Raw genomic sequence first — 27,064 nt, forward strand, 5'->3', positions numbered from 1 at the left:
TGACTTAAGCCCATTGCCATTCTTTGCATGTCAGAGAGGAGCCACAGATTCCACAAAATTCATGCAGCCTTTTTTTTCTCTAACTATGACTGAGCACTAGTCCTGGTCATGATCTATTTTTATACCCTTTAAGATTCCTTCAAAACTTAACATAAATATCACCCTACAACACACATTCCAGCATCTGCAGATTTCCTCGCGTTTGCATAATTATCACCCTAGTACTTTTCCGTCCCTTGGTTGTCCCAGCTGCGCTCCTTTATCTCTAACCTTCAGCCCAGACACATAATTTAGGAAAACAAAGACAACAGCGTTTTAAGGAGGATCTTAATGATATGCATTCAAAATAGAGACAAAATATTGGTCAGTAAGAGGGAAAACAGGCTGTTACCACATTGCAACTTGACACCATTTTGTCCTCGAGCTTCCATTTTATTTCAGCAAGGAGGAATCACAATGAACTCTTTCCTTACACCCCTAATGGGATATAGGCCACTGGCATCAACTGGTCAGAGTCCTCTGTCCTGGACCACTTTTTGAAGTTGTCCCCAGATAGTCCATCTTCTTGGTGTTTCCTTCCTCTCCCAGGATTGAGGTCTTTGGAGTCCTGTTGGCATTTTTGTAACTCTGGGTTTTTAACGGGACGGGATTGCTAACTCCATGTCCAAACCCCCTCCTTTTGCAGCTGGGCTTGAGAGCATCCAATGCAGAGCTGTAACTCTACGAAGCTGTTATTATGGTGGTTGTCTCTCGTATCTGACAACGACAGGAAACCTGTGCTGGAGAGCTTTTAAAGTGGAAAAGCCATTGCACTGGGGCAGTTTCACTCTCTCAACCTTGGAAGTCCGGGTCCAGTGGTACAAATAGTCATCACAACTGGGGTCTTCCTTTGACCAGTAGTTATACCTCATCATGTCCTTTGCTCTCCACGGAGCGTTGCAGAACAATCATAGTGGCCTTTGATCTCACTGTAGATCTCATTCACCCAGGCTGCCGAAGCCGACTTCACATGCTAAGTTAGGCACGTTCCTATCTAACCGAAGTATTACGCCCGCCAGCCATTCTCATCTGGTTTAGCCCACCTGTCAAAATGGTGCGCCAGGGTGTGGCTGCTGTCACATGCAGACGGCTACTTCAGAATCAGGTTTAATATCACTGACCTGTTGTGAAATTTGTTATTCTTTGGCAGCGGTACATTGCAATACATAATAAAAACTATAAATTACAATAAGTATATATAAAAAGGGAAATTAAATTAAATAAGTAGTGAAAAAAGAGAAGGAAAGGAAAAAAAATTCTGAGGTAGTGCTTGGAGCCACACATGAGAGCTCAGTGTCCAGAGGGGGCCAAAGGTGGGTGAGCTGCCCCAGAATGGACACGACAAGCCCCTTCACCAGAGGTCCTACCCTTCCCTGGACACCTCAGTGAACCTATTAATAAATCCCTCATAATTTACAGCTAACTACATTATCAATTTAACATCTCACTGTACTCCAGCAGAGATGGTGCTACATTAATAGCCATTGACTTGCCACTATCTGTCAGTATATGTTCTAATTAAAATACGCAAGAAACAGAAAAGGGCTTTTAGAGAAGCTATTATAAAGTTCTTTGTGTCAAAAGGTTAATACAAGTAATTGGTTCTGAGTAGAATAATGAAGAAAAAAAGAATCAGTTTCAGATTACAATGATTGGATTTGAATATGCAAGTTGTGTCAATCACATAATACTTAGTTGTGTTGAAGTTTTGATCCAGGCATGTGTTTACTTAGAAAGCAGGAAGGTTTTCTTTTAGCAAGATTGAACAAATGTTGGAAATGTTCAACAGATGTGTTGACACTACACTGCAATATCATTGTATTGTGTGATGAGGTTTAAGAATGTGGATATTTTGTATTGTGTAATACGAATTGAAGGAATTGTAAAATACAATTATGATATTGTAGATCATATCCACTGAGATGGTATTGGCTTGTTAAGCTAGTTCTTTTGGCTCTATAACTTCATTTATACTACTCGTAGCACATATAATTTGTTCACTTGTCTCCAGGCCTGAATGCAAGTCTAGAATTGTTTCTTTAAAATAAACCTGTGAAATGCTACCTCAGTCATCAAAAGCTCAAAGTCAGTAACATTTTTGGAGTTAATATTGTAAACTGTTTTGTATTTTTTAATTTTGAGGTTCTTTAGTTATTTGTTGTCAGTTTTAAAATTGCGAGCTAAAACAATGTACTATGTATTGTGATACTTTTTCACCCGCAATAATGAGCAAGAAGGTGTACATTAGCCAATAATGCACTGGCCAATCATTTCACCGTCTTCCCATGTAGTGTACATTCCGGTTTTTATTCTGAGCACGACAAGGGTTAATGATGTGAGCAAAATATCTGTGCCTTAAAATTTGTTGGAAGGAAATTAATTTCAATATTGTCTTATCCAAAATAAAAATTGATAGCCAAACAAAAAAACTTGTACGTATCAGTGAAGGAACTCTCCCAGAGTAAAGCCGTCTTTAAAGCGTGTGGTGTTTAGGAGTAATCACAGCAGCAAGGCTTTTGTGACCAATTTCTTCAAGTTTTGCAATTCTACAAAAGGAAATATTTTGCACAAGTAGATTCAGCTCTATTTGTATTTTAGCCTAAAGTTACGTCATTTTTTTAATCGAAGACAAGCTAAGGTCATAAAAAGTAATCCTAACCCTAATCCCCATAATCAGCGAGTAAGACCATTCATTAACTCCTCAAACTTGCAAATGACTGGGACACTTCTTCCATGTGACTAAATGTAAAAGAGAAAAGCTAAATTTAAGACTATAAACACTCCTGGATTATACTAAATTCTCAGTTTTTAATATAATTTGTATAATAAAATAGGTCCCAGTTGTTTGTTTATTTAGTGACACAGCGTGGAATAGGCCTTTTGGGCCACGCCGCTCTGACAACCCCGATTTAACCTTAACATAATCACAGGACAATTTACAATGACTAGTCAACCTACCCGGTACATCACTGGGCTGTGGGAAAAACATGAGCACCTGTGGGAAACCCACATACTACGGGGAAGACGTACAGAGACTCCTTACAGAAAATGCCTGAACTGAACTCTGAACACCGACAACCTGAGCTGCAGTAGGGTGTGCTAACCGCAATGCTACCGAGGCACCCAGTTAGGTGATAATATTAACATGCAGCTTACTAAGTTCTATAAACAAAGCTGTTCTCTTGAGGGAGGGGGGGAGGAATATTCCTTTGGAATAACACAACTGTGTTGTGTTCCAGGTGGGCTGCTATTGATTTATCATGGCACTTTTGTAATTTAGGATGGAATCCCAACCTACTTGACAGATTCCATATTTGAGACAAAATATTTGTGTAGTTTGAGCTAATATGATGGTCGGATGCTGTTTAGAAAGAGAAATTAAAAAGCAAGTGATATCTTGTATGTTACAGTTTGTATAGCCTAATCTCCTTTTTACCCCAAAATATTAACTTAGAATTGAAAGGGATTTTGTAATGGACTATTCTGATCACTGTGTCTAAATTACTAGGCTTCAACAGTCTACCATGTCCAAAAGGGGAAAGGATTACAAAATCAAGATTTGAGTCAATACAACAATTCTGATTTTTTAAAAAAAATTCCTAGGTGAATGGGATGTGAAGAATATCTATACAAAATGTACAAAAAATATACACCTTCCGGTTCATTATTGCTATTATATAACGCCGAGGAGCATCTGTTGTAGTATTATTCTTGTTGTTTGTATACTTGAGAATTTTCATTCAATCTGTGGTGCATGTGGCAGTGAACTGGGCAAAGGCTGCTGATAATTATATTGTAATGCCTGGTAATTGCTAAGCTACCACAGTTTAATGTGTTTTTAAGTTTGAATGACATCGTCTGTGATTAAACTGTTTTGAGGTTATCGGTGGATAACCCAGAATGTTGTGGACCTGGAATGCTGGCAAAGGCCAGTCTAGAACCAGAGTGGCTCCATTGTGAACTCTTTTTCCTGTCTTTCATTCTGAAATGAACCCAGCAGGTGGCGCTCATTTTTAAAACTAAGCAGAACAATGCATTGTCCTGAGCAATGCACATGTTCCAGCCATTCAGTCTTTGCACATATGACCATGGCGTTATATAATAATTATACTGTTGTCAATACTGTACTCTTTACAAATATGATCATAAGTTTGAGAAATTGAGTTAATTATGTATGAAAACAAAAAAGAAATTGATGCTAGTGTTTTGTAGTGGAATTGAAATAGGAACTACAGTATAATTCAATGAATTATTTACAGTGAAATAACATTGTGGATGTTTTTCAAAATGTGAAACTCATCAGTATGACGGCTTTAACTCTCCCTTCTCCTGGAGTGGAAGAAAGCTCTTCACCAATCAGTAACATTGACGTTCAGTATTAAGAGGCAACTAGAATAAAATACAAGGTTTTCAATTGGCTGAGCAGGGGTATTTGATTCTTGGGCACTGTTATTTTGTCCCAAAGAAATGTTTCAGCTGGAATGCATCTCAAAAGCCTTTTAAACCTAAATAGCCAATAGAAGATTGTGTAACTTCACAGTATGATCTTGGGAATTGAGTTGACTGTCGATTCAGTTTTGATTGGTATTTGTCCCTCTGGTCTGTGATGCACACAATAGCTTTAATGTGAACACTATATTGGCTACCACTTCATGCTTTATTAGGCTATTTTGTAAATGATGTTAAAAGTAAGCTTCTGTGAAGCCATTCGAAAGTCATTAGATAATCTCAAATCCCAGTTAATCTCTTCCACCTGTTAGTGACTTTGTTTGAATCATTGATGCAATTGATTGCTAAAAATGGGATGATATTATCAAGATGTTTCTGAACAATATGATCTTGCCTTGACGCACATTATTTTCTCTGTGCTTCCCAGCTTTAAAAAGGAATAGTTGAGTTAATCTTTGGTTACATGTGTATTCTAAACATTAGATTTAACATGAGGTTTTGCAGCTGCCAGGCTGCCGGCTGTGTAATTGACACATCAGTGGAAGTGGATAGCATTAATATTTCCTGTAAGTGACCCCAGTGGAAAAAGCTGCATAGTGTCTAACTGTTTCTTCACACTTCAATCAGCTTTTGTCATTTCTCTTGTAGACTTGGCACGATATGGTCTTTGTATTGTGTCTATAGTTGTCTTACTACTTGCATTTGAATCTCCATTTAATCCCTGTTCCACCCAGTCAGGCGTTGCAGTTCCTCCTCAACTCGTCTACCCCCAACTAGTTGTATTATATGTTGTACTGACATTGTTCCTTCTGTGATCTTCTGTCTCCTTAATCTATCTCCCATCTTGCACACAGGCTTTATCACTATCCTCCTTGTTATCATAAACTGTTCATAGTTGTGTTTTCTGAACGTTATGTGCAATACATTACACTGTGCCATATTGAACTCTGCCCCCCATCCACCATACCCAGACTGCTGAGGGTTTTTTTTTCTATTCGTGTTGTTTTGGTATCACAAAATTGCCATTGAGAAGATGCTTGTTGAGCTGGCTAGAATCCCTGGAGTGTTTTATCTGTGGTGCTTTTACAGTGCATGATAGTGATATAACCAAGCAAGTTCCAGGCCTTTTCAGAGATTAATTAAGAGTTGGCCACATTCCAGTGGGTCTAGAATCCACACAGAACAGATCAAGGACACTATCTTCCTTTTGGGACATTGGGAACTGGATGGGATCTTCAACAACAAATCAATGGGATTCACTTTTTTGTGGATAAATTACCAGAGTCAGGGTTGAACTTGTCTCTGAAATATTTGTCCAGTCCTCAGTATTACAGTAAGTCCCTGGGTTAAGAACGTCCGACTTACAGACAACTGGTACTTATGAACAGACTGCCATAAAGTCTATTATATTAAAAATTTGAGTTAAATACAACGAACACACGCACTACTTTGTGACGCTCATGAAAACATTGTGCAGCTTCAGCGGTTCGTCGGCTTAAGAAAGGAGGACGCCGTCCACCATGTTAAGTTGGATCACGCCGTCCGCCATGTTAAGTCAGATTGCGTTGCCGTTAACACTGTGAGTGTGTAACTTTGTATTTGGCTTAAATTTTTCTCTTATTTACCCTTGTAACATAGAAACATAGAAAATAGGTGCAGGAGTAGGCCATTCGGCCCTTCGAGCCTGCACCGCCATTTATTATGATCATGGCTGATCATCCAACTCAGAACCCCGCACCAGCCTTCCCTCCATACCCCCTGACCCCCGTAACCACAAGGGCCATATCTAACTCCCTCTTAAATATAGCCAATGAACTGGCCTCAACTGTTTCCTGTGGCAGAGAATTCCACAGATTCACCACTCTCTGTGTGAAGAAGTTTTTCCTAATCTCGGTCCTAAAAGGCTTCCCCTCTATCCTCAAACTGTGGCCCCTCGTAACCATGCCTCCAAAGCGTAAATCCGATGCAAGTGCTGGTGATGCATCAAAGAAAAGGAAAACGGTCACGATTGAAAATAAAGTGGAAATAATAAAGCGATCAGAAAGAGCTGAAACGCCATCGGTTGTTGGAAAAGCGTTAGGCTACAGTTGGTCAACGATCGGAACAATTTTAAAGGATAAAGTGAGAATAATGGAGCATGTGAAAGGCCCTGCCCCGATGAAAGCTACGGTTATTACTAAGCAACACAGTGGTTTACTTATTGAAATGGAAAGACTATTGATAATTTGGTTACACAATCAAAATCAGCGTAATATGCCTATTAACCTTACTTTAGTGCAAGAAAAGGCTCAAAGCCGTTTCAATGATTTAAAAGCTGCACGTGCAGCAAGTGAAGGTGATTGTTGCGAGTAGGGGTTGGTTCAATTGTTTCAAAGTGGCAGCAAATTTACATAATATTAAAGTGCAAGATGTTCCGACTCACCTACAAATTCGACTTAAAGACAGACTTGGGAAGGGATCTCGTTGGTAACCCGGGGACTGCCTGTACTAGTCCAGTAACATATTTGTACTGCTACTGTACCTCTAAGTGATGTGCTGCAATGCTCTTAGCTACTCAGTAATCCACATTGTGTTGTAAATCCTGTCACTGATGGAATTACTGAGTATCACTCTGCTCACACCATTTTCTAAATAAATGACGTTGCAACCCTTTACAGATTTTAAACTTTTTTGTTTTAAAGGTGTTAGATATTTAGTGATGCTTAATTGACAAAATGATAAAGTATTTTATTAATGTGGCAAAATATTCCAAAACACTGTAAATAAAATTTTATATTGAGTCACATTAAATTATTACGACAGAGTTTTTAAGGTAGTAACTCAGAGGAAGGGATGAAACAAGCTGAGAGAGGAAATTCATGATTTCCCCTATTTATTTTCTGTTCACTCCATGGCAGCCTGAGTAGCCAGCATTGTCAGGGCTCCTTGCTTGTGCTGAAACATAAGACCAGAGTCCAGTTAGCTGCAGCTGTTCTTGAACTAGCCATCGTTTAACACTTCTAACAAGTTTAGAAGATGAAATAACAATTTCTTAGTGGGAATTCCATATTTACTGACATTTTCTAATGATATTGTGGCAAAATATATCGTCCACTTAATAAATCAAAACTGAGTGAAATCCAATTTTTAGCTAAAATCTCTGATTTTTCAGATAATTGTTTTAAATCTGACTCCTAGGATACTTATCCATTTGTCATTAGAACTAGTTTCTCTTTACTCCATCAAAAGTATTAACAAGGCTAAACTCCCAATAAATGTTCTGCACTTTTTAAACGGTTTAAAATGTTCTAAATATTTTAAATCCTTTTTTATTTATGTTCTGATAGATGTAGAGGCCTACTTTTCTCACTGCTCTAGTAGAGATTGGACATAAATGACATTTTTCTGTGCTGTAACCATTCTTAATCCTGTCTCCATTCCCCAGTCCCCCTACCCTGCTGTTCAGTATAATTGGAGTGGATCTATACTGGATTATAATAAGCAAATTATGGTTGTTATAAGTAATAACCTTAATTCCTCAATATTTCAAATATCAGTCTTTGCCTTAAGTCTATCTACTGATCACAGGTGAGGTGTTGCCTCACCTGGAAGGACTGTTTGCAGCCTTGAATGAAGGTGGAGAGAGGATTGAGCAGATGTAGTGACACCATTCAAATGGTCAGGAAATTGTTGAGAATTAAATAACCTGGATTCTTTTGGGTAGAATCGTATATTACCAGCAGGTTTGTCAGTTGTTAACAATGGGTATGTCTGCAAGTGACATCAACACTTAATGATAGATGGGGAGCTTTTAAACATTAAGTGAGCCTGTTTTTAGTGCCCAAGCTCTTAGTAATAAAGCTGCTAGATTATTGGTACTGCATCAATTAGTTCAGGTTCAGATCCAGCTACCAAGTGTGCTGTATACTGTTTCCAAAGTGTTCCAAGAAAGAATTGATCACTTTCTCCAACTCAGTCAAATAAAAATTTGTCACCTGTGTTTGCTATGAGGTGAACTGCAATTTGCACTGTAGCTGGTCAGTATCCAGTAGATTGCAAACCCCATCAGTTACTGGTGTAATAGCAAGTCTCTATGTAGTGGATAGCTTTGGTCTCTGGGCTTTAGTACTGCATATTGAAAGCTGGTGGATTACAAGCATCGAACAATATATGGTGCCACGTGGAAATTTGGACAAGCTTCGGTCCCCATGTCCGATGTCAACCGTTTTGCCCTTCTACATTAATCTCATTCACTAATCTCCTGAATAATAAACCGCCTTGCATTATATACCAGTTATGTCTCTATAGAATAGCCTTCATATTTCAATCAGTATTACAACAGCCCTGCAGTTCTAGATTAAAATACTTCTCTATTTGGTCATATGCTTATAAAATTAATTGTTGGGAGTGATAGAAAATTAAATAAAAGTATCAAGATATCCAAAGAAACATAAGTTTTAATGGAGATGGAGTTGTTTTACTGGTTCTTGGGTAGATAGCTCAGTGTATTAATTCACCAAGTATTATCACACTCTGCCAGGAAATGCTGTAATATTATGGATTTGTGCAAATGGACCTAATACTAAAACTTTTTAAAAATTTTAATGACTTTTAAGAGATGCTAATAGTGAAGCATTAGTCACAGGCTCAGCAGCCCATCATAAACATTAAAAACCCCATAGACGCTAGAAATCAAAATCAACACACACAGAAACTGCTGGAGGAACTCGGCAGGTCAGGCAGCGTCTTTGGAAATGAATAGATAGTCAACATTTCAGGCTAAGACCCTTCTTCAGAACTGGAAAGGAAGGCAGGGAGATGCCAGAATAAAAAGATTCTGATTGGTAGAGTGCTAAAAGTTGATGGTTGAAGTCTGATTGGTAGGAACAGTAAAGAGCTGGAGAAGAAGGAATCTGGTAGGAGAGCAGAGTGGACCATAGAAAGGGAAGGAGGATAGGCACCAGGGAAGGTGAGAAGAGAAGAGTAAGAGGCCAGAGTGGGCAATAGAAGAAGAAATGGGGAGGTTTTTTTTTACTGGAAGGAGAAGTTGTTATTCATGCCATCAGGTTCATATTGCTCCTCCACCTTGAAGGCAACATCAAGAGGAAGCCATGGACTGACATGTCGGAATGAGAATGGGAATCATAATTTAAAGTATTTGACCACCAGGAAGTTCCGCATTTGGCGGATGGAGCAGAGGTGCTTAATGAAGTGATCCCCCAATTTACAGCGAGTCTCACCAATGTAGCAGCCCAGTGTTTTTTACAAGAACATTAAAGGAAAATGCAGGTCCAAAATAAGAGCAGAAATGCTGGACGTACTCAGCAAGTCAGGTACCAACTGTGGAGAGCGAGAGAGACAGAGTTAACAGTTCAGGATGTCTATTCATCAGAACCACAGTGAGAAACCACTGGAGGGAGCACTGTAATACAGTGGAGTCTAAGGGGGGGGTAGTCCAAGTTGCCTTTCTGTGGTGTAAATTAGGGAACACTTCTTACTGTATGACAACTCTGGAGGAGTTACAAGCTTCAGTGGCTGAAATAGATGAGGCTGTGCATACAACAACTGCTGCCCAGGTGCTTCGCCAGTCACAGCTCACTGGGAAAATGGCGAAAAGAAAGCCACTGTTGGGGGGGGAGAAAAACTCACATGAAATCGCAGCTAGAGTTTGACAGAAGCAATGTGGGAGTCTGAAGTCAGCTGGAAGAAGGTTCTATGGCCTGATGAAACCAAAATTGAGCTTTTTGGCCATCAGACTAAACGTTATGTTTGCTGTAAGCCAAATACCGCACATCATCAAAAACACACCATTCCTACCATGAAGCATGGTGGTGGCTGCATCATACTGTGGGGATGCTTCACTGCAGCAGGCCCTGGAAGGCTTGTGAAGGTAGAGAGTAAAGTGAATGCAGCAAAATACAAGGCAACCCTGATGTAGTGTGCAAGAGAACTAAATGGGAGAAGATTTGTTTTTCAGCAAGACAATGACCCCAAGCATAAAGCCAAAACTATAGTGCCTATACAAAGTATTCACCCCCACTCGACAGTTTTCATGTTTTATTGTTTTACAACATTGAATCATAATGGATTTAATTTGGTTTTTTGACACTGATGAAGAACAATGTCTATGTCAAAGTGAAAACAACTTTCTACAAATTGGTCTAAATTTATTACAGTTATTGGAAACACTAAATAATTGGTTGTGTGATTACTCACCTCCTTCAAGTCAGTATTCAGTAGATGATGGATTATGAAGACCCGTAGTCCTCTTTTATTGTCATTTAGTAATGCATGCATTAAGAAATGATACATTATTTCCTCTGGTGTGATATCACAAAACACAGGACAAACCAAGACTGAAAAAACTGACAAAACTGTGGCAGCAATTACAGCCTTGAATCTAAGAGGTTAGGTACCTTAACAGCTTCGCACATGTGGCCACTGTACTTTTTCCCCATTCTTCTTTACAAAACTGCTCAAGCTCTGTTAGATTGCATTGGGATCATGAGTGAACAGCCCCACAAATCCTCAATTGGATTGAGGTCTGGACTCTCTGACTTAGCCACTCCAGTACATTAACTTCATTGTTTTTAAGCCATTCCTGTGTACAGTGCCTGTAAAAAGTATTCACCCCCACTTGGAAGTTTTCATGTTTTATTGTTTTACAACATTGAATCATAATGGACTTAATTTGGCTTTCTGATCAACAGAAAAAGACTCTTTCATATCCAAGTAAAAACAGATCTCTACAAAGTGATCTAAATTAATTACAAATGTAAAACAAAGTACCTAATTGCATAAGGATTCACCCCCTTTTAATATGACACACCAAATCACCACTGGTGCAGCCAATTGGTTTTAGAAGTCATTTAATTAGTTAAATGGAAATCACCTGTGTGCAGTCAAGGTGTTGCAATTGATTGTAGTAAAACTACACCTGTGTCTGGAAGGTCCAACTGCTGGTGAGTCAGTATCCTGGCAAAAACTACACCATGAAGACAAAAGAACACTCCACGCAACTCCGCGAAAAGGTTATTGAAAAGCACAAGTCAGGAGATGGATACAAGAAAATCTCCAAATCTCTGAATATCCCTTGGAGTACAGTTAAGTCAATCATCAAGAAATGGAAAGAATATGGCGCAGCTGTAAATCTGCCTAGAACAGGCCGTCCTCTAAAACTGGGTGACTGTGCAAGAAGGGGACTAGTGAGGGAGGCCACCAAGAGACCTACAGTAAGTAACTGTTTGGAGTCTGGGGCAGTAGGGTTAAAAGTGTTTCCTCACTGACAGAACAAAGCACAATTTATTCTTCAGGGATCCAAGCTTTTTCACCCTGTATATCAGTGATTTTGATTTGATTACATTCAATTTGGATCCAAGCAAAACAGTATGGGATACTTCATTAATGATGGAAAATTTAATAATGAACAAGGAGCAAAGAAATTCCTGTGTATGGTGACACAGATCACAAATATATTACACTGGCACAATAAATTCAGAAAATCCATTGGCCTTTTTGGGAAACCAGCCATGATATGTACCACCAATCTGTTGTAATCTTAAAAAAAGACATTGATTCTTCAAAAAGCCATGTTCTTGATCAGTGGAGTATCCTTGCTATCACATTTATAACCCACTATTAACCCATCTTGAAACCCTATGCATCCATATGATATCTTTGGTGTCAAACGACATTTGAAACAATAACCCAGGTGGTCAGAGGTATGAATGTCTAAGAGCATAAGAATTAAGAGCAGATTAGCTCAAAGACCTCTTAAGTTTGCTGATCCATTTAGTAGGACTATGACAAATTTGGTCCATTTTCCAGACATACCCAAAAAAACTGTTGCTCTCAGTAATGTATATTACTGGGCAACTAAGTCACCATGAATCTGAAAAGTGGAGAATTGCAGATTATAAGCCATCTAAGTGAAGAGAGTCCAGATAGTCATTACCAAAAGCTTCTTGGTTCTAGGTTCTTTGGCTAGAGGAGGACTCCTCTCAGCATCTATTATTCTGTTTCCATCTTGCTGACTCCATGGAAAAAAACAGTTCATGAAACAATCCTTTAGATAACATTTTGGAGAACATGTGCTACATCAGCTTCAAGATGAATTTGTGTTGTCCTGGATATAAAGACAAAAAAATATATGCAGTTCTCTTGCAGGTGCCCTGTAGAATTGCAGTAAGATTTACCCATGTTTGTACTCCTCTGCTATACAATAGATACCTGAACTTCTGTCTTTCTGTGGCCATGTTCTGGTTTTGTACTTGAGTACACCCAGATCCCTCCAAATACCTACAGTGAATCAATATTCTGATTTTCCATTCTTCCTACAAAAAAAAACATTTTCAATATGACGCCCCAAAATAGAGCACATATGTTTAACACCACTGAGTTTTAAGAGATATGTGCCTGCAGACTTGAAGATCTATCAGTTTAATGTAATATAAATAGGGACAAGAGGAGGCCTTTTTCCTCCTCAAGCCTATTCTGATATTCAGTAAGGTCATGACTGATGCAATTTCCCTCATCTAGTTTTCTAGCCTGTCCCTATAATCCTCAATTTCATTACTTATTTAAAGCTGAGGTAGATAGCAGTATCATGGATTCAAGTATCCAGCCTGCTTTACTTTCTCAGGTAAGGAATTCCAAAGACACTCAACCCTTTGAGAGAAGTCTTTCTACCCCATCTCCGTCTAAGTTGGACAACCCCTTATTCAGGGTCTTTGCTGTCTCTAGTCCTAGGTTCTCCTTTGAGTCTAGGACCTAAAAAAGTCACTTGGTTCAAAAAATATTGATCCACAACGGGATTAATTGAGGGGAATGGATGAAATACGGCAAGCCAGCACAGAATTGTGAGGGCAAACCTTGTTCAGCCGGTTTTAATGTGATGATGGTTATAAAGTTAATGTGATGTGCATAGACTTGCAGCAGCTTCTGATAGGGTGCCAGATTACAGCTGTATCAGCACAGTTGATAAAGGAGTTATAAAGGAGACATTGGTAGTATGAATACAATGTTTGTTTAGTTGTAGACAGTATGAGCAAGTCTTTGAAAGTCACAGGTATAGAGGGAAGGAATATGAATGGTGATGTTAAAAAAGTAGTTTTAGATCTCTAGATGTACTCTCAATAGTGTCTTATACAGTAGTAGAAAAACTTACTGTCTTTAACTCCCTGAAAGTAAAAGACAGCATTCCATTAGCTTTCCGTCTTGCCCGCTGCATTTGCATGCCAGTTTTCTATGTTTCCTGTGCAGTAACCCACAAGCCTGTGCTGCATCTTTCTGTGGCCTTTCTTCATATAAATAACAATCTGTTTTCTACATTTAACCTATGAATATCCCTCTGTAATTTATTTCTACTCTCCGCAGCCTGTCTTCCACTTCCACTTGTACTGCCTGCAAATTTGCAGTTAAGTTTCCATCTGCATTCTAAACAAGAGCAAACTTAACCCTAAAATTTCCATTCACAGGAAAGATTGAGGTCACTCAGTGGCCGTGGTAGTTAACAGTTGTGTTTCTCCCTTCACACCGCATTGTATACGAAAGGCAAAGGCTACTAGGGTATTGGCAGGATCCTGATGAGTGAGGTTGGGTGTCTCTCCCTGGATGTGGGCAAGATAAAGACTGTGACCTCATGGGACTTTGATGGTGAGATTTCTCTCACTTAAAGCAAATTTGCCAATGACACAAAGCTGGGTGGCAGTGTGAAATGTGAGGAGGATATTACGAGAATGCAGGGTGACTTGGACAGGCTGGGTGAGTGGGCAGATGCACTTTAATGTCGATAAATGTGAGGTTATCCACTTTGGTGGTAAGAACAAGAAGGCAGATTATTATCTAAATGGAATCAAGTTAGGAAAAGGGGAAGCACAACGAGATCTAGCTGTTCTTGTATATCAGTCACTAAAAGCAAGCATGCAAGTATAGCAGGCAGTGAAGAAAGCTAATGGCATGCTGGCCTTCATAACAAGGGCAATTGAGTATAAGAGCAAAGAGGTCCTTCTGCAGCTGTACAGGGCCCTGGTGAGACCACACCTGGAGTACTGTGTGCGGTTTTGGTCTCCAAATTTGAGGAAGGACATTCTTGCTATTGAGGGAGTGCAGCGTAGGTTCACAAGGTTAATTCCCGGGATGGCGGGACTGTCATATGTCAAAAGATTGGAGCGACTGGGCTTGTATACTCTGGAATTTAGAAGGCTGAGAGGGGATCTTATTGAAACATATAAGATTATTAAGGGATTGGATACACTGGAGGCAGGAAGCATGTTCCCGCTGATGGGTGAGTCCAGAACCAGAGGCCACGGTTTAAGAATAAGGCGTAGGCCATTTAGAACAGAGTTGAGGAAGAACTTCTTCACCCAGAGAGTGGTGGATATATGGAATGCTCTGCCCCAGAAGGCTGTGGAGGCCAAGTCTCTGGATGCTTTCAAGAAAGAGATGGATAGAGCTCTTAAAGATAGCAGAATCAAAGATTATGGGGATAAGGCAGAAACTGGATTATTACAACGCCTGTGACCCAGGTTCAGTTCTGCTGTCTGTGAGGTGCTTGTACATTCTCCCTGTGACCATGTGGGTTTCCTCCCACGTTCCGAGAACGTGCTGGTTAGAAAGTTAATTTGTCATATGAGGTGTAATTAAGCAGCACGGGCACATTGGGTCAAAAGGGTCTGTTACCATGCTGTAATCTCTTCTATAAAAAAATGTTCCCTTCTTTCAGCCACAAACATGCCCAAACATTTCTGCAAATTTATTTAATGACATTAACCAGGTAAGCCATACAATTTTCAGCACTCAAATCTGTCAGTAGATCATTCTAGATGTTTGTTCCAATCTACAACACAATACTTGTAAGTTCATGGAATAAAATGGTCACTTATCAGAACTTAAAATGTGAAACCACAGAGGACAGTTCACCTGTCACGGTTCACATCTCTCAGAGGTCTCTGCATAGTGACGTGAGCAGATGTTGATGTGTAGTCCATTGCCGCTCGAGGAATCCCATCGCAAAACAGCAGTTTTTTCTTTCAGAGTGGAAAGACAGGAGGAAGTGACGTGGGAGCTGTTATTGACCTGACGGGTGACGATGAAGAAGAAATGTCGACACAAGGTATGGACCCTTGCAATCTTCCACCATCTTCCTCTTGCAGCTCCCTGTATTTAGTGATGCATGACTCTCCCCTGAAATCTATAAACATCAGTTGCAGTTGTGACAAACTCATGGTGCATGCCTGATTCTGATACAGAATTTCCCTCAGAAAGAATACCCATCCCTTCGGTGGGTTTATTTTAGCTAAGTGTATTTTTTAGGCCTGGTCCCGGTAAAGTAGTTTATCATATAAATTAGAAGAGTATTGCAGTAATAAAAATTGGCAGTTTTTTTTTATCAATTAGCACTGTAGGTATTTTGGCCACTTAGTCCAATAAGTCCCAGCAGACACACTATGTAGAAAATCATTTCCTATCATTGAAAGCAAGTTAAATATTTACAGTATTCATCGAGGATTTCTTAAATAGTCATCTCAAACAAAATAAAACTAATCCGTTGAGCGGTACATAGGAGCTGTGTAGGCAGAACTTAGAAGATTACAACATAAGAATAGGTCTTTGGTCCAGGATGTCTTTGCCAACCACGATCCCAAATCAAATTAATCATGTCTGTCTGCTTGTGATCCATATCCTTCCATTCCCTTCATGTTTATGTTTCTATCTAAGTGCCTCTATTACTTCTCCTGCCGCCACCACCCGGGGGCAGAGCATTCCAGGCACCTAGCACTCTGTCTAAACAGAAACTTGTCCTGCACATCTTAAAATTACTCCTTGAGCACGCAAAATGTGATATCAATCTGGCTGAAATTGCATGTGAAATGGTACCGTAGTGGTTAGCATAACACTGTTACTGTATTAGCAACTGGGATTCAATTCCTGCCACTGCCTAAGAAGTTTGTCCATTCTCCCCGTGACCGTGTGGGTTTCCTCCAGGTGCTCCAGTTTCCTCCCACATTCCAAAGACTCACGGTTAGCAGGGTAATTGGTCACATGAGTGTGATTGGGCCAGAGGGACTGTTACAGTGCTGTATCTCTGAAATGAAAATGAGCTTGCACCTGGATGCTATTATTGAAAAAATATGTCCATTCAAAGTGTTCTAAGCTTCTCTCTGTGGGTGGATGTGGTGATATGTCATAGGCTTGTATTAAGTTGGCATACTTTTTATCTTGACTAGGTGCCAGGAAACACAATCAGCCTATTAACCAAGGAACGAACCAGCTTCCGCTATCCCTGCCCATTGTCCAAAACCAGGTTCGACCTCCTACTGCTTCCCAGGGGATTTCTGCACAGCAGCCCTCCACACAGTCCCACTTACCAGCAAGTCAGAACAGCACGGGCACAATCGGGTTAACAGTACAGACTGCCAGTGTGCACAGTGTGTCTGCAGGTAGAGTATTAGCAGGTATTGAATCCTAATGTTAAATACCAGTTTCTGATCTCGTCTTGGCATTTGTAGGACAGAAAATTGGCTGGTTTGGAGGCTGCTTAGTAGTGCTGGCACTTGTCCTAGTGTCACTTTATGAACATAACAATCAGTGTATGTATATAAGCTATCTTATGTATTTATATTTATTGTGTCTTTTTAATATTATTATTGTGCTCTTTATCTTTTGTGGGATTTTTGTGCTGCATCTGATCCGGAGTAACAATTATTTCATTCTCCTTACACTTCTGTACAGGAAATGGCATTAAGCAATTTTTAATCTTGGGTCATAGTTACACTTCCAAAATTTACAAAGATGTTATTGAGATGCTCCCATATTGTTTCATTGTTTTAACATAGAAACAGACTCTCTAACACTACGGGCAGTACAGGCCCTTCAACCCATAGCTGTTTTATCGATCTTTTAACCTACCCTAAGACCAATCTAACCCCTCCCTCCTACATAGCCCTCTATTTTGCTATCATCCACGTGCCTATCTAAGTGTCTCTTAAATGCTCCTAACGTATCTGCCTCTACCACCATGCACTCTTGTGAAAAAACATTTTGTGTTTTTAAAAAAAAAACCTGCCTTTGACATCCTCCTATACTTGCTTCCAATTACCTTAAAATTATGCCTCCTCATTTTAGCCATTTCTACCCTGGTTAAAAAAAACGTATCTGGTTTTGTGTGCGAGTTTACGATAAAACTCCAGTGCATCCTACTGGGATTAGGAGTGAGGTGTCAATAGCTTCTTTACATAGCCCTGTTCCCCTTGCCCTACTCCCCTACACACTTCAGTCCCACAGTTTCAAGGTCAGAACCTCTTGAAGGTTAAAGTGAGAGGAGTACCAGGCAAATGATGAAGAGAAAGGTCAAGATGCTAGCACCCTCTGGTTGTGGTGGGTAGTCAGAAGCAGGAGGCGTGAGGTGCAACAGATCAGGTTCTCTCGGAGTGCTGGTGTTCTGTCTGGTGCAGATGAGAGGTAATGGGAGTGGATTCTGGTTATGCAGGTTTAGGAAAGTGAAGACCTGAAGAATGCAAGGTATTGACAACACAGCTGGTTTCACAGTTTGCCTCCCCGTTGATCAAGTCTTGTTGCAATATGAGTGTTTCATAAGGAATGACGTCCATCCTCTGCACTATTGACACAGAAACCTTATAGTGCACAAGGGTGAACTCATCACAGAAGTATCCTGATAATTTTCCAAAGCAATGCAGAAATGTTTGTAATTATGTTTCATTCCAAATATTTGATTGCCTCATTTTTTCAAAGCCACAGGGCGGCACGGTAGCATAGTGGTTAGTGCAGTCACTTTACAGCACCAGATGTCAGATTCAGGCTCAATTCCTGCCACCATCTGTAAGGAGTCTGTACGTCCCCGCGGCCGCATGGGTTTCCTCCAGGTGCTGTGGTTTCCTCCCACATTCCAAAGATATATGGTTAGGGAAAATGAGTTGTGGGCTTGCTATGTTGCTGCTGGAAGCATGGTGACACTTACGGGCTGCCCAGTACAATCGTTGCTGATTTAATTTGACTTAAACAACACATTTCACTGTATATTTCTATGTACATGTGACAAATAATGTTGATCTTTAAAATAATAAAATATGTGTTCAGCTGAATTTCCAGGTAATCGATCCCAATGTGTGGCTACAAATAATCCCAACGTGAAGAAAAAAAAGCAGGAGAATCCTTGCTCCTTAAACAGAAATTCCTGAAAGAGGTTCTTTGGCCATTGTCATTATTGTGTTCAACGGTGAGGGAGAGTGCAGAGCAAACCAGGACACCAATATGCAGGATATTCAGCTGAACTTTATTGAACACACTGCTTGTTCAGTATGTGAACTCCTTCCATGTGGGAGTGGCTAATTGACCGGCATGGGAGTAACACTACAGTCACGCTGCTGTTTGTGGCATTTTCATTCGAGCTCGAATGATTTCTGTGTTGTGAAAGACTCCCTAAGTGTTTGCCCTCTCCTTTCTTTAGTCCTGTTAAAAAGGGGTGAAATGTATCCAGGTTGCAGATAAGAAAAAAGCAGGAAGAAGAAAAGTCTGTTATAGGTAAACTTCCAGCCCTAAGCAGTAGGTGTACTGTAGGAAGAATATAAGTCAAGATTTTTTTTAAAGAATATGGCAATAATGGTACATTTAATTTTTGCAAAAGGAAATCTAATCAAATTTGCAAAGGTAGAACGGAGTCCATTCAGGATTTCTGTGCAACAAACCAGGGAGCGAGTTATTTAAATCTGGTTATGTGAAATGAGGTGGGATTATTAATAGTTGAGGAATTCCTGGGGGCAGAGTGATCATAACTTAAAATTTCATGCTCAGTTTTAGAGTGACCTGTATCTTAAACCTAGAGGGAATTAGAACGATATGAAGGCAAAGTTGGCTATCAGAGTTTGGGAAATTGAAGCTAAGGTGGACAGATAACAAGTGCTAACATTGAAGGAAATGGTTCATCGTTCTGAGCAAACATATATTGCATTGAGATACAGAATGTGGAAAAAAATCTATCTGTAGTTAACTGGAAAGGTTAAGAGTGTCCAGTTGAAAGGAAAAGAATTAGAATTGGTGTTCAGACAGAAAATGGAGAAGGCAGAAGGCAAAGAATAAACTGGGAAAATGTAGATTGCACCGAATACTGGTGAGATTGCACCCATAATCTACAATTTACAGATTTGGCCTTTACTTAAGGAGCTTGCGTTACCACTTGCATTTGAGACGGTTTACGAGCTTGATTCCTGTTGGGTAAGGGGAGTGTGTTCTCAGGAATGATGACCTCCACCTGCTGGGGTACAGTTGAATGAGAGTAGTTCATTCTGAAGAGGGGGCTAGGTAGGGTGGGTGTTGGGAAGGTGCCTTTTATTGGTGTGGGGGGTGTGGAATCCAGAACTATGGGGCATAGAATCAGAATAAGGCATTGTGCATTTAAGGAAGAGATGAAGAGAAGTTTCTTCCTAATGTTCAGGAAAAGATGTACAGATTTTTTTTAAATCTATGAGGGAGCTGAGATGATGGGACACAGGCAGGAACTTGCAGATCAGATCAGCCGTGATCTAATGAAAGTCAGATTAAATGGGTGGGACGAGGTGACTTTAGGTTCAGATCTTTCTGTAAAGATTAGTTTCATCACACCAGTTATTACTGTCTGAAGCTAAGGAAGGTTGTTGTGGGCAAATGTGAACCAGTTGAAGCATTGGTTTACACGTAGTCAGCGACCACTAGGCTTGACAGTTTCTATCCCACTGTAATCAGAACAGGCCTCTTGTTTGATGAGGTGGGCTCTGAGCCTCACAATCTACCTCCTTATGATCTTGCACTTTGTTGTTTGCCTGCATGGCACCTTTTCAGTAGCTTTTACACTTAATTCTTCAATGTTTTTGTTTTACTTTGCTCTAGCTGCAATCTGATCTGTATGAACAATATGTAAGACTAGCTTTTCACTGTATCTCCATACATGTGACAATAATAGACCACTTCCAGCAACACACACACACAAAATGCTGGACGAATTTGGCAGGTCAGGCAGCATTTATGGAGAGGAATAAACAGAGAACATTTCAGGCTGAAGCCCTTCCTTTCCTGTCCTGATGAAGGGGAGAAGAAGCCTGAATAAGAGGTAAGGGAAGGAGTATGAACTGGTAGGTGATAGGTGGAAGAGGTAAAGGGCTAAAGAAGAAGGAATCTGATCATAGAGGACAGAGGGCCATGGAAGAAGGGGAAGGAGGAGGGATGCCAGAATGGGGAATGTGGAGAAGAGGGAGGGTTCACAAAAATCAATAAATGTGTGAGTGTTTCTTAAGAATGCTGGCATACGTGGATCAGATATGGCATAATATTCAATGTGTTCTGTTCACAGGGCAATCAAATCCGAGTATTCTGCCGCATCAGCGTCCTCAAATGCCCCCGCCCACGTCACAAGCACCCATCAGACCTCCCCCTGCCATTCTCCAAAGAGGAAGCACCAACCCTGCAGTTTACACATCGTCCCCAGCATACCAAAGTCACAGTGCAGTGCGTGCTGTAACGACACAGAGCCAGGCAGTCCGCCAGCCCAGTCCTCAGCCTCCTGTCAGTGGTAAGGATCATCTTAGTTCATTTTAACCTCGTAGAAAAATGAAGGAAAATCTACAGTGTTTAACTCCATTTTCCTCCTGCCTTGGAAATATTCTGTTTTTAGGTAAACAAGCTTATGACATTCCATCCGTTGTCTGTAAGGAGTTTGTATGTTCTCCCTGTGACCATGTGGGTTTCCTCCAGGTGCCCCTGTTTCCTCCTGCAGTCCAAAGACATATGGGTTAGGATTGTAAATTGTGGCATAAATGCAAGAGATTCTGCAGATGCTGAGAATCCAGAGTAGCGCATACAAAATGCTAGAGGAACTCAGTGGGTCAGGCAGCATCTATGGAGAGAAATAAAGAGCTCACGGTTCAGGTAGAGGCCCTTCATCAGTCCTGATGAACGGTCTCGGCCTGGAACATCGGCTTCCTGGGCTGCTGGGTTTCTCCAGCACTTTGTGTAAGTCGTGGACATGGTGCCAAAAGCACGGCGACACTACGAAGCTGGCTCCAGTGCATCCTCAACACATGCGGTGTACTTCACTGCATGTTTCAGTATACATGTGGCAAGTAAAAGCTAATCTTTAAACCTTTTCCTCACAGATAATAGTTAAAGTTCCTTTGGAAATAGGCTGTTGAATGCTTTGAGAGTGAGAATTCAAAAACCTTCACTTCAGAGTCAGGTGGCCAGAATCTGAAAAATTGTACATCGACCCCAACAGCTCACCGTCATCCTGCCAGTCATCATTCAAAGCTCTAAAGTTCAAAATACATTTATTATTGAAGTATGTATACCATATACAACCTTGAAATTCAACTTCTTACAGGCAGCCACGAAACAAAGAAACACAATGGGGGGGGGGGGGGATTCATAACCAAGACTGATGAACATCCAATGGACAAAAAAGGAACAAATTGTGCAAACATTTTTTTAAAAAGTAAACAATTTGTTCTTTTTCTTTTCAGTACACTCAAAGTAAAGTCTTGTATTCTGTCAGCAGGGATGTCAGTCCGGCCACCACAAACCTCGTATATCGTCAACAATGTGATCTCTATCCCAATGATGCCGAATATGCCTCAGTTCACGGTACATCACCGGCCTTCACAGGTAAGGCACAGGAGGGCAGCACTGTAATAATCAAAAAAAACATCAGAGTCAGGTGGAGGGATTGGGTCATGTATTAACCAATACAGCGTATTAAATATTACTTTTCTGCCTTGTAAATTTTCTCTGTACTTACTTACATCTTTCCTGTAGGTGGCCAGAACCGCACACAATACTCCAAATTTTGCCTCGCCAATGTCTTACACAATTTCAACATTACATCCCAATTCCTCTACTCACTTTGATTTATGAAGGCCAATGTATCAAAAGCTCTCTCTATGACCTTATATACCTGTAATGCCACTTTCAAGGAATTATGAACCTATATTCCCCGATCCCTCTTCTACCACGCCCTATGCCCTATGTCCTTCCCTGGTATGTCCTCCCAAACTGGAACACCTCAAACTTGTCTGCATTAAATTCCATCTGACATTTTTCAGCTCGTTTTTGCAAGTGGTCCAAATCCTAACAGCCTTCCTTAGTAGCATCTGCAAATTTGTGAACCCGTTTCCCACATTATCATCCAAGTCATTAATATAGATGACAACAACAGGCCTAGCACTGATCCCTGTAGAACACCACTAGTCACATCTGTGAAAGGAGTTCTTCAGTCTTTCTTTTTGCATAGTTTTCCATTGATTCTATTGTATTTCTCTGTTCCACAGTGAATGCCTGCAAGAAAATGAATGGTGACTTAACATATGTTCTTTAATAATAAATTTACTTTGAACTTTGGACTTTGAAAGCTGCCTGATTCAAAACACTAATTGGTTTCTATTTCCATAGCTGCTGCTTGAGTGGCTGAGTTCTTGAATGTTTCTTCTTGTTTTCAGATCCCAACACTTACACTTTTTGTTTCCAGATCCCAGCACTTACACTTTTTGTTTCCCAATTTTCACGTGACCCTCAATACAAAGATTCCAATGCACCCATTCTATCATACTTGTTCTGGTGTTGTAGTTTTACATGTTTTCTGAAGTCTTGCATCGTATGATTTGATTTAAGAATCAGACTTAAGTAATGGGTGGGGTTTCTCGGGCTCTGGAAATGACCTGTCTCCTTCACGTTGCAGCAGGATCCTCCACGACCTATCCACCCAGCACCGCTCCCTGAAGCCCAAGCACCACAGAGGCTACCACCAGAGGCAGCCAACACCTCAGCGCCCCAGAAGCCCCACCTGAAGCTGGCCCGTGTCCAGAGCCAAAACGGAATTGTCCTGTCCTGGAGTGTTCTGGAGGTGGACCGTTCTTGTGCCTCTGTGGACAGTTATCATCTCTACGCCTACCACGAAGATCCAGCTACCACCACACCATCTCAGTGGAAGAAGATAGGAGAAGTGAAGGCACTACCCCTTCCCATGGCCTGCACTCTTACCCAGTTTGTCTCTGGAAGCAAGTACTACTTTGCAGTCCGAGCAAAGGACGTTTACGGCCGATATGGACCTTTCTGTGACCCGCAGTCGACTGATGTGATGTCGACACAGGGTAATTAATATCAAAAATCAACAAAAAGAATCACGATATTTTTTCATTTCTTTTCTTACATCATGCATGACGTGTTGTAGTTTTTCTATAGATGTCTCTGACTCGATTAGTACCTGTGTACACTACACTGTATATATACAAAGAGGTTCATGGTATAAATTAGGCAGCACAATAAATACAGGATATTGCACCAAGATGTGCTGCTTACTCCTCCTCTGAGTTGCATTTCTTTCCGCTGCAGACTCTATTTGACCGGAGGTGTGTGACTCGTAGGGTCTTTAATGAGGCGTCACCTACAGTGGAATTATTCAGCTCGTTCTATGGTTCTCAATGGGTCGACATTTAAAGAGAAACATTCCTAAATGTGACAAATGATGCAGACTGTTAAAGTGATTCGTACATGTATAACTTTTTGTGTTTTTTAAAATTTTTTTTTTACAATTGTTTTCACTGCGGCCTCTATCACTTTGAGAAGCAGTGAAAGTTGATCAGCAGTGACTAGGATAATTGCCTGAAATACTCCTGAAATGAATGCAACTTGCAATAGACTGCATACTTGATTCAGAGAGGCATTGTGACTGATTGAGCCTCAGCAAAGATGTCTGACCCCTCCCACCCCCTTTCTTTTATTTTTCCAGTCAGATTATTGAAACCATGTAAGATTTCAAACTGAGTTGCTTTACTGTGTTTTGATGGGAAGGGATTTTGGGTAATACGGTGGCGGATAAAAACAGATTCTATGGTTTTTGCCAAATGCCTGCGTTAGAAGTGTTATCAGAGCAACCTGTTGGTTCAGAAGATACAAATAAGATTCTCAAATATATTTTTAATCAGTGTGAAAGAAGTACCTTATGTGTTCACTGGATAGTGAGTCTTTGAGAGAACCTTTTTTCATCAGTACCACTTTTCTGGTATAATGAATTTTTTAAGAAGATATATAAATATATATATATATGTATATGTAAATCTCAATCCTGCTCTCCCATTAAAGCCACTATGTTGTATATATTCTTCCTTGCGAGCATCAAATCTTTCGTTTCGAACTTGATCTCAAGTCAGCAAGCACAAATCCTGCCATCCTGGGGGTGAGTGTTTCCATGCTCTTTGAAGGGGCAGATTAGTTAGCAGGAGTGAGTAAACGGTGCTTGTGCTGAGCGGTTTTCAAATTCTTCCCGGATGGCCTTCCGGTTTTCTCGCTGCAGCGGTTTCGGCGAGTCCCTTGCCTTTGGTTGAGTTCATACCTGTTTTGTTTTAAATTACCAGATGCCCACTACTACCGTATTATAAACTCCTTCTATTTGAAGCTCTATGATATGGAAATCAGAACTGCTTAAGACCTGTCGGCACAATTCTGTTAGTGAAAGTCTGATCTGTATGTTATACAGTGACATTGGTGTGGTGCAAACATACCGACTCAAAATCTGGTACACACAAGGATGAACCAAGTAGTTCTCAATACCACACCTGACAAAGTTGTGCTCCTGCACTGAAAGTTGGTTATTGTTGTAAAGCATTAATAAAGTTTAAAATTTTACATTAATTTAATCAAAGAATGGTCCTTTGAATTGGGTTATGGCTGTTAATTTAACCTGCATCACATACAGTCCCTCCCCTATCCCTATCCCCATCCCTAGGGCGGCAGTGGCCAGCCAACAGCCTCGCCAGATCATTGCTGCTGTTTGTGTATTTAGAAACAATCTAATTTGAGCAGAACCTTAAAACACCATAGTTCAACTAAACTTCTTCAAAATGGCCATAGTCGATTAGCTGTTATGACACTGACCTCATACAGGATTAAAAATGATATTATGCACGAATTGTTACTTGTTTTGCGGGCTGTACTATTGAGATTGAGGCCCCTCATCCACGCTCCAGCGTGCTTCAGTACCTGTTGAGGGACCCAAGGCCATATTGAGTAACAATAGAGAGAGATCCGGAGCAAATAATGGTTGGCCATGTGATGGCCAGCAATGATTGGTAGGTGGTCAGTGGAGAAAAGTCTTCCAGCAGTTAAGGGGAATGGCAAGGGATTTACAACCTATTGCAGTGTAAAGCATCTACTGGGAAAGAGCACTGCTTGGTGCAAGGGGAATGGACGCCTGTTTGTCTGCGGGTGAAGTCAGTTGGGGAGAGAGAATTATCAGTGGAGCTTGGGCAACTGATGTCACTCAATGAATATTCCTCTGCGGGTCTCGGGAATAGATTAAACAATTTGAACACCAGTAAAGTGTGCCTCACTGTATCATTTTACTTGGAGAAAATTATAACTTATTACATTGTTTACTCATTTATGCAGCCTTCTAGCCAAAGGGTACAACAATAAAAACATGAAAAGTATATTTGTAATAAATAGTGAGAGATATCTCTTTCCCAGGGAGGGATTAAACACTGAAATGCTGGAACAGGTTGAATGTAATTGTATTGCTTTTTGGTTTTTTTATATTATTATTCTTTAGTTTACACTTAGTATACGGTCAATTGCAAGATCATGATAATTGTATTTCAGAAATGTGGCATCATGCTGTGTTGCCCTGGATGCGACTTTTAAGTGAAATTTTGTTCACAAAAATCTGAAGTTTATAGTGTGAAAATAAAGGTACTAGCAATGTGGTCTTCTCTCTTGCGTATAACTAAAATGAAACTTCCAATTTAGTCTTCCACAGTCCAGCCCAGTTCCTCATATATCTCTAATTACTGCCCTCAAAAGTTCAAAGTAAATTTATTATCGAAGTACATACATATCAACATATACTGCCTTGAGATTCTTTCTTGCAGACATTTACAGGAAAATGAAATACAATAGAATTTATGAAAAACTATGAGGTTTCATAATGAATACACATATGTGGAGCCCAAGTTACACATGCTGGTTGTGTGAAAATCTGCCTCCTGGTTCACTTGGCAGCATTGATTGACAAACACGGGAGTCTTGCATTGTCCTTCTCCACTGGATCTCAATAAAGCAGTTACAAAGGTGCTGAGATTGGTCTTTGTATTCCTAGTGAGGTATCAGGGTGGAGAAGATATCCCATTAATCCTCTCAGGTTTTTGTGTGTGCGTGTGCACACTCACTCATGCGTGCACGCATGTCCATGTGTGTATTGGTACGTTACATGGGCACGATTTCTTCCTGACGATTTCAGAGTATCACAATGGATCTTGAATCTTCCACACATTTGGAAAGGATTGTTGTTTGTAATTTCAAATGGCATAGCCCGGGAGGGGCAGACACGAGGCTGCCTGTTTGGGAGCCGAAGTTGCATCAAACTTCATCTGGCATTTCATCCACAGCTATTCCAACATGGGTGGCCCAGGACTGGAGTAAAATGTGTCATCTTTTCTAGAGTTAAATTCTTCTGTTTATTTGTGTTTGTCTCTGCCTAACTGGATACTTGTTGCCTAATTTGAACATTATGAATACAAGATGCAGCATTTCCCCAATTAAGCTGCTGAAACTAGAACTTCCC

The 27,064-nt window shown here is 40.4% G+C and overlaps 1 protein-coding gene across 12 annotated transcripts in view; it reads left to right on the top strand.

Annotated features, from left to right (window-relative positions):
• LOC140204772 (activating transcription factor 7-interacting protein 1-like) overlaps positions 1–25,137 on the top strand; it is a 145,846-nt gene extending 120,709 nt beyond the window's left edge. For 7 of the 12 annotated variants that reach the window (XM_072271549.1, XM_072271547.1, XM_072271542.1 and 4 more), the window contains 6 exons: positions 11,418–11,699; positions 15,502–15,580; positions 16,695–16,922; positions 20,810–21,028; positions 22,007–22,116; positions 23,186–25,137. In XM_072271549.1, the coding sequence (XP_072127650.1) occupies positions 11,418–11,699; positions 15,502–15,580; positions 16,695–16,922; positions 20,810–21,028; positions 22,007–22,116; positions 23,186–23,605 (1,338 nt within the window). In that variant the 3' untranslated portion in view covers positions 23,606–25,137. Of the gene's footprint in view, positions 1–11,417; positions 11,700–15,501; positions 15,581–16,694; positions 16,923–20,809; positions 21,029–21,974; positions 22,117–23,185 lie in introns of those variants that run through there. The other 5 variants (XM_072271545.1, XM_072271544.1, XM_072271546.1 and 2 more) reach the window with 5 other exon arrangements.
• Positions 25,138–27,064: the final 1,927 nt, after the last annotated feature.

Source organism: Mobula birostris, chromosome 11 (assembly GCF_030028105.1).
Source record: "Mobula birostris isolate sMobBir1 chromosome 11, sMobBir1.hap1, whole genome shotgun sequence".
Classification (NCBI taxonomy): Eukaryota; Metazoa; Chordata; class Chondrichthyes; order Myliobatiformes; family Myliobatidae; genus Mobula; species Mobula birostris.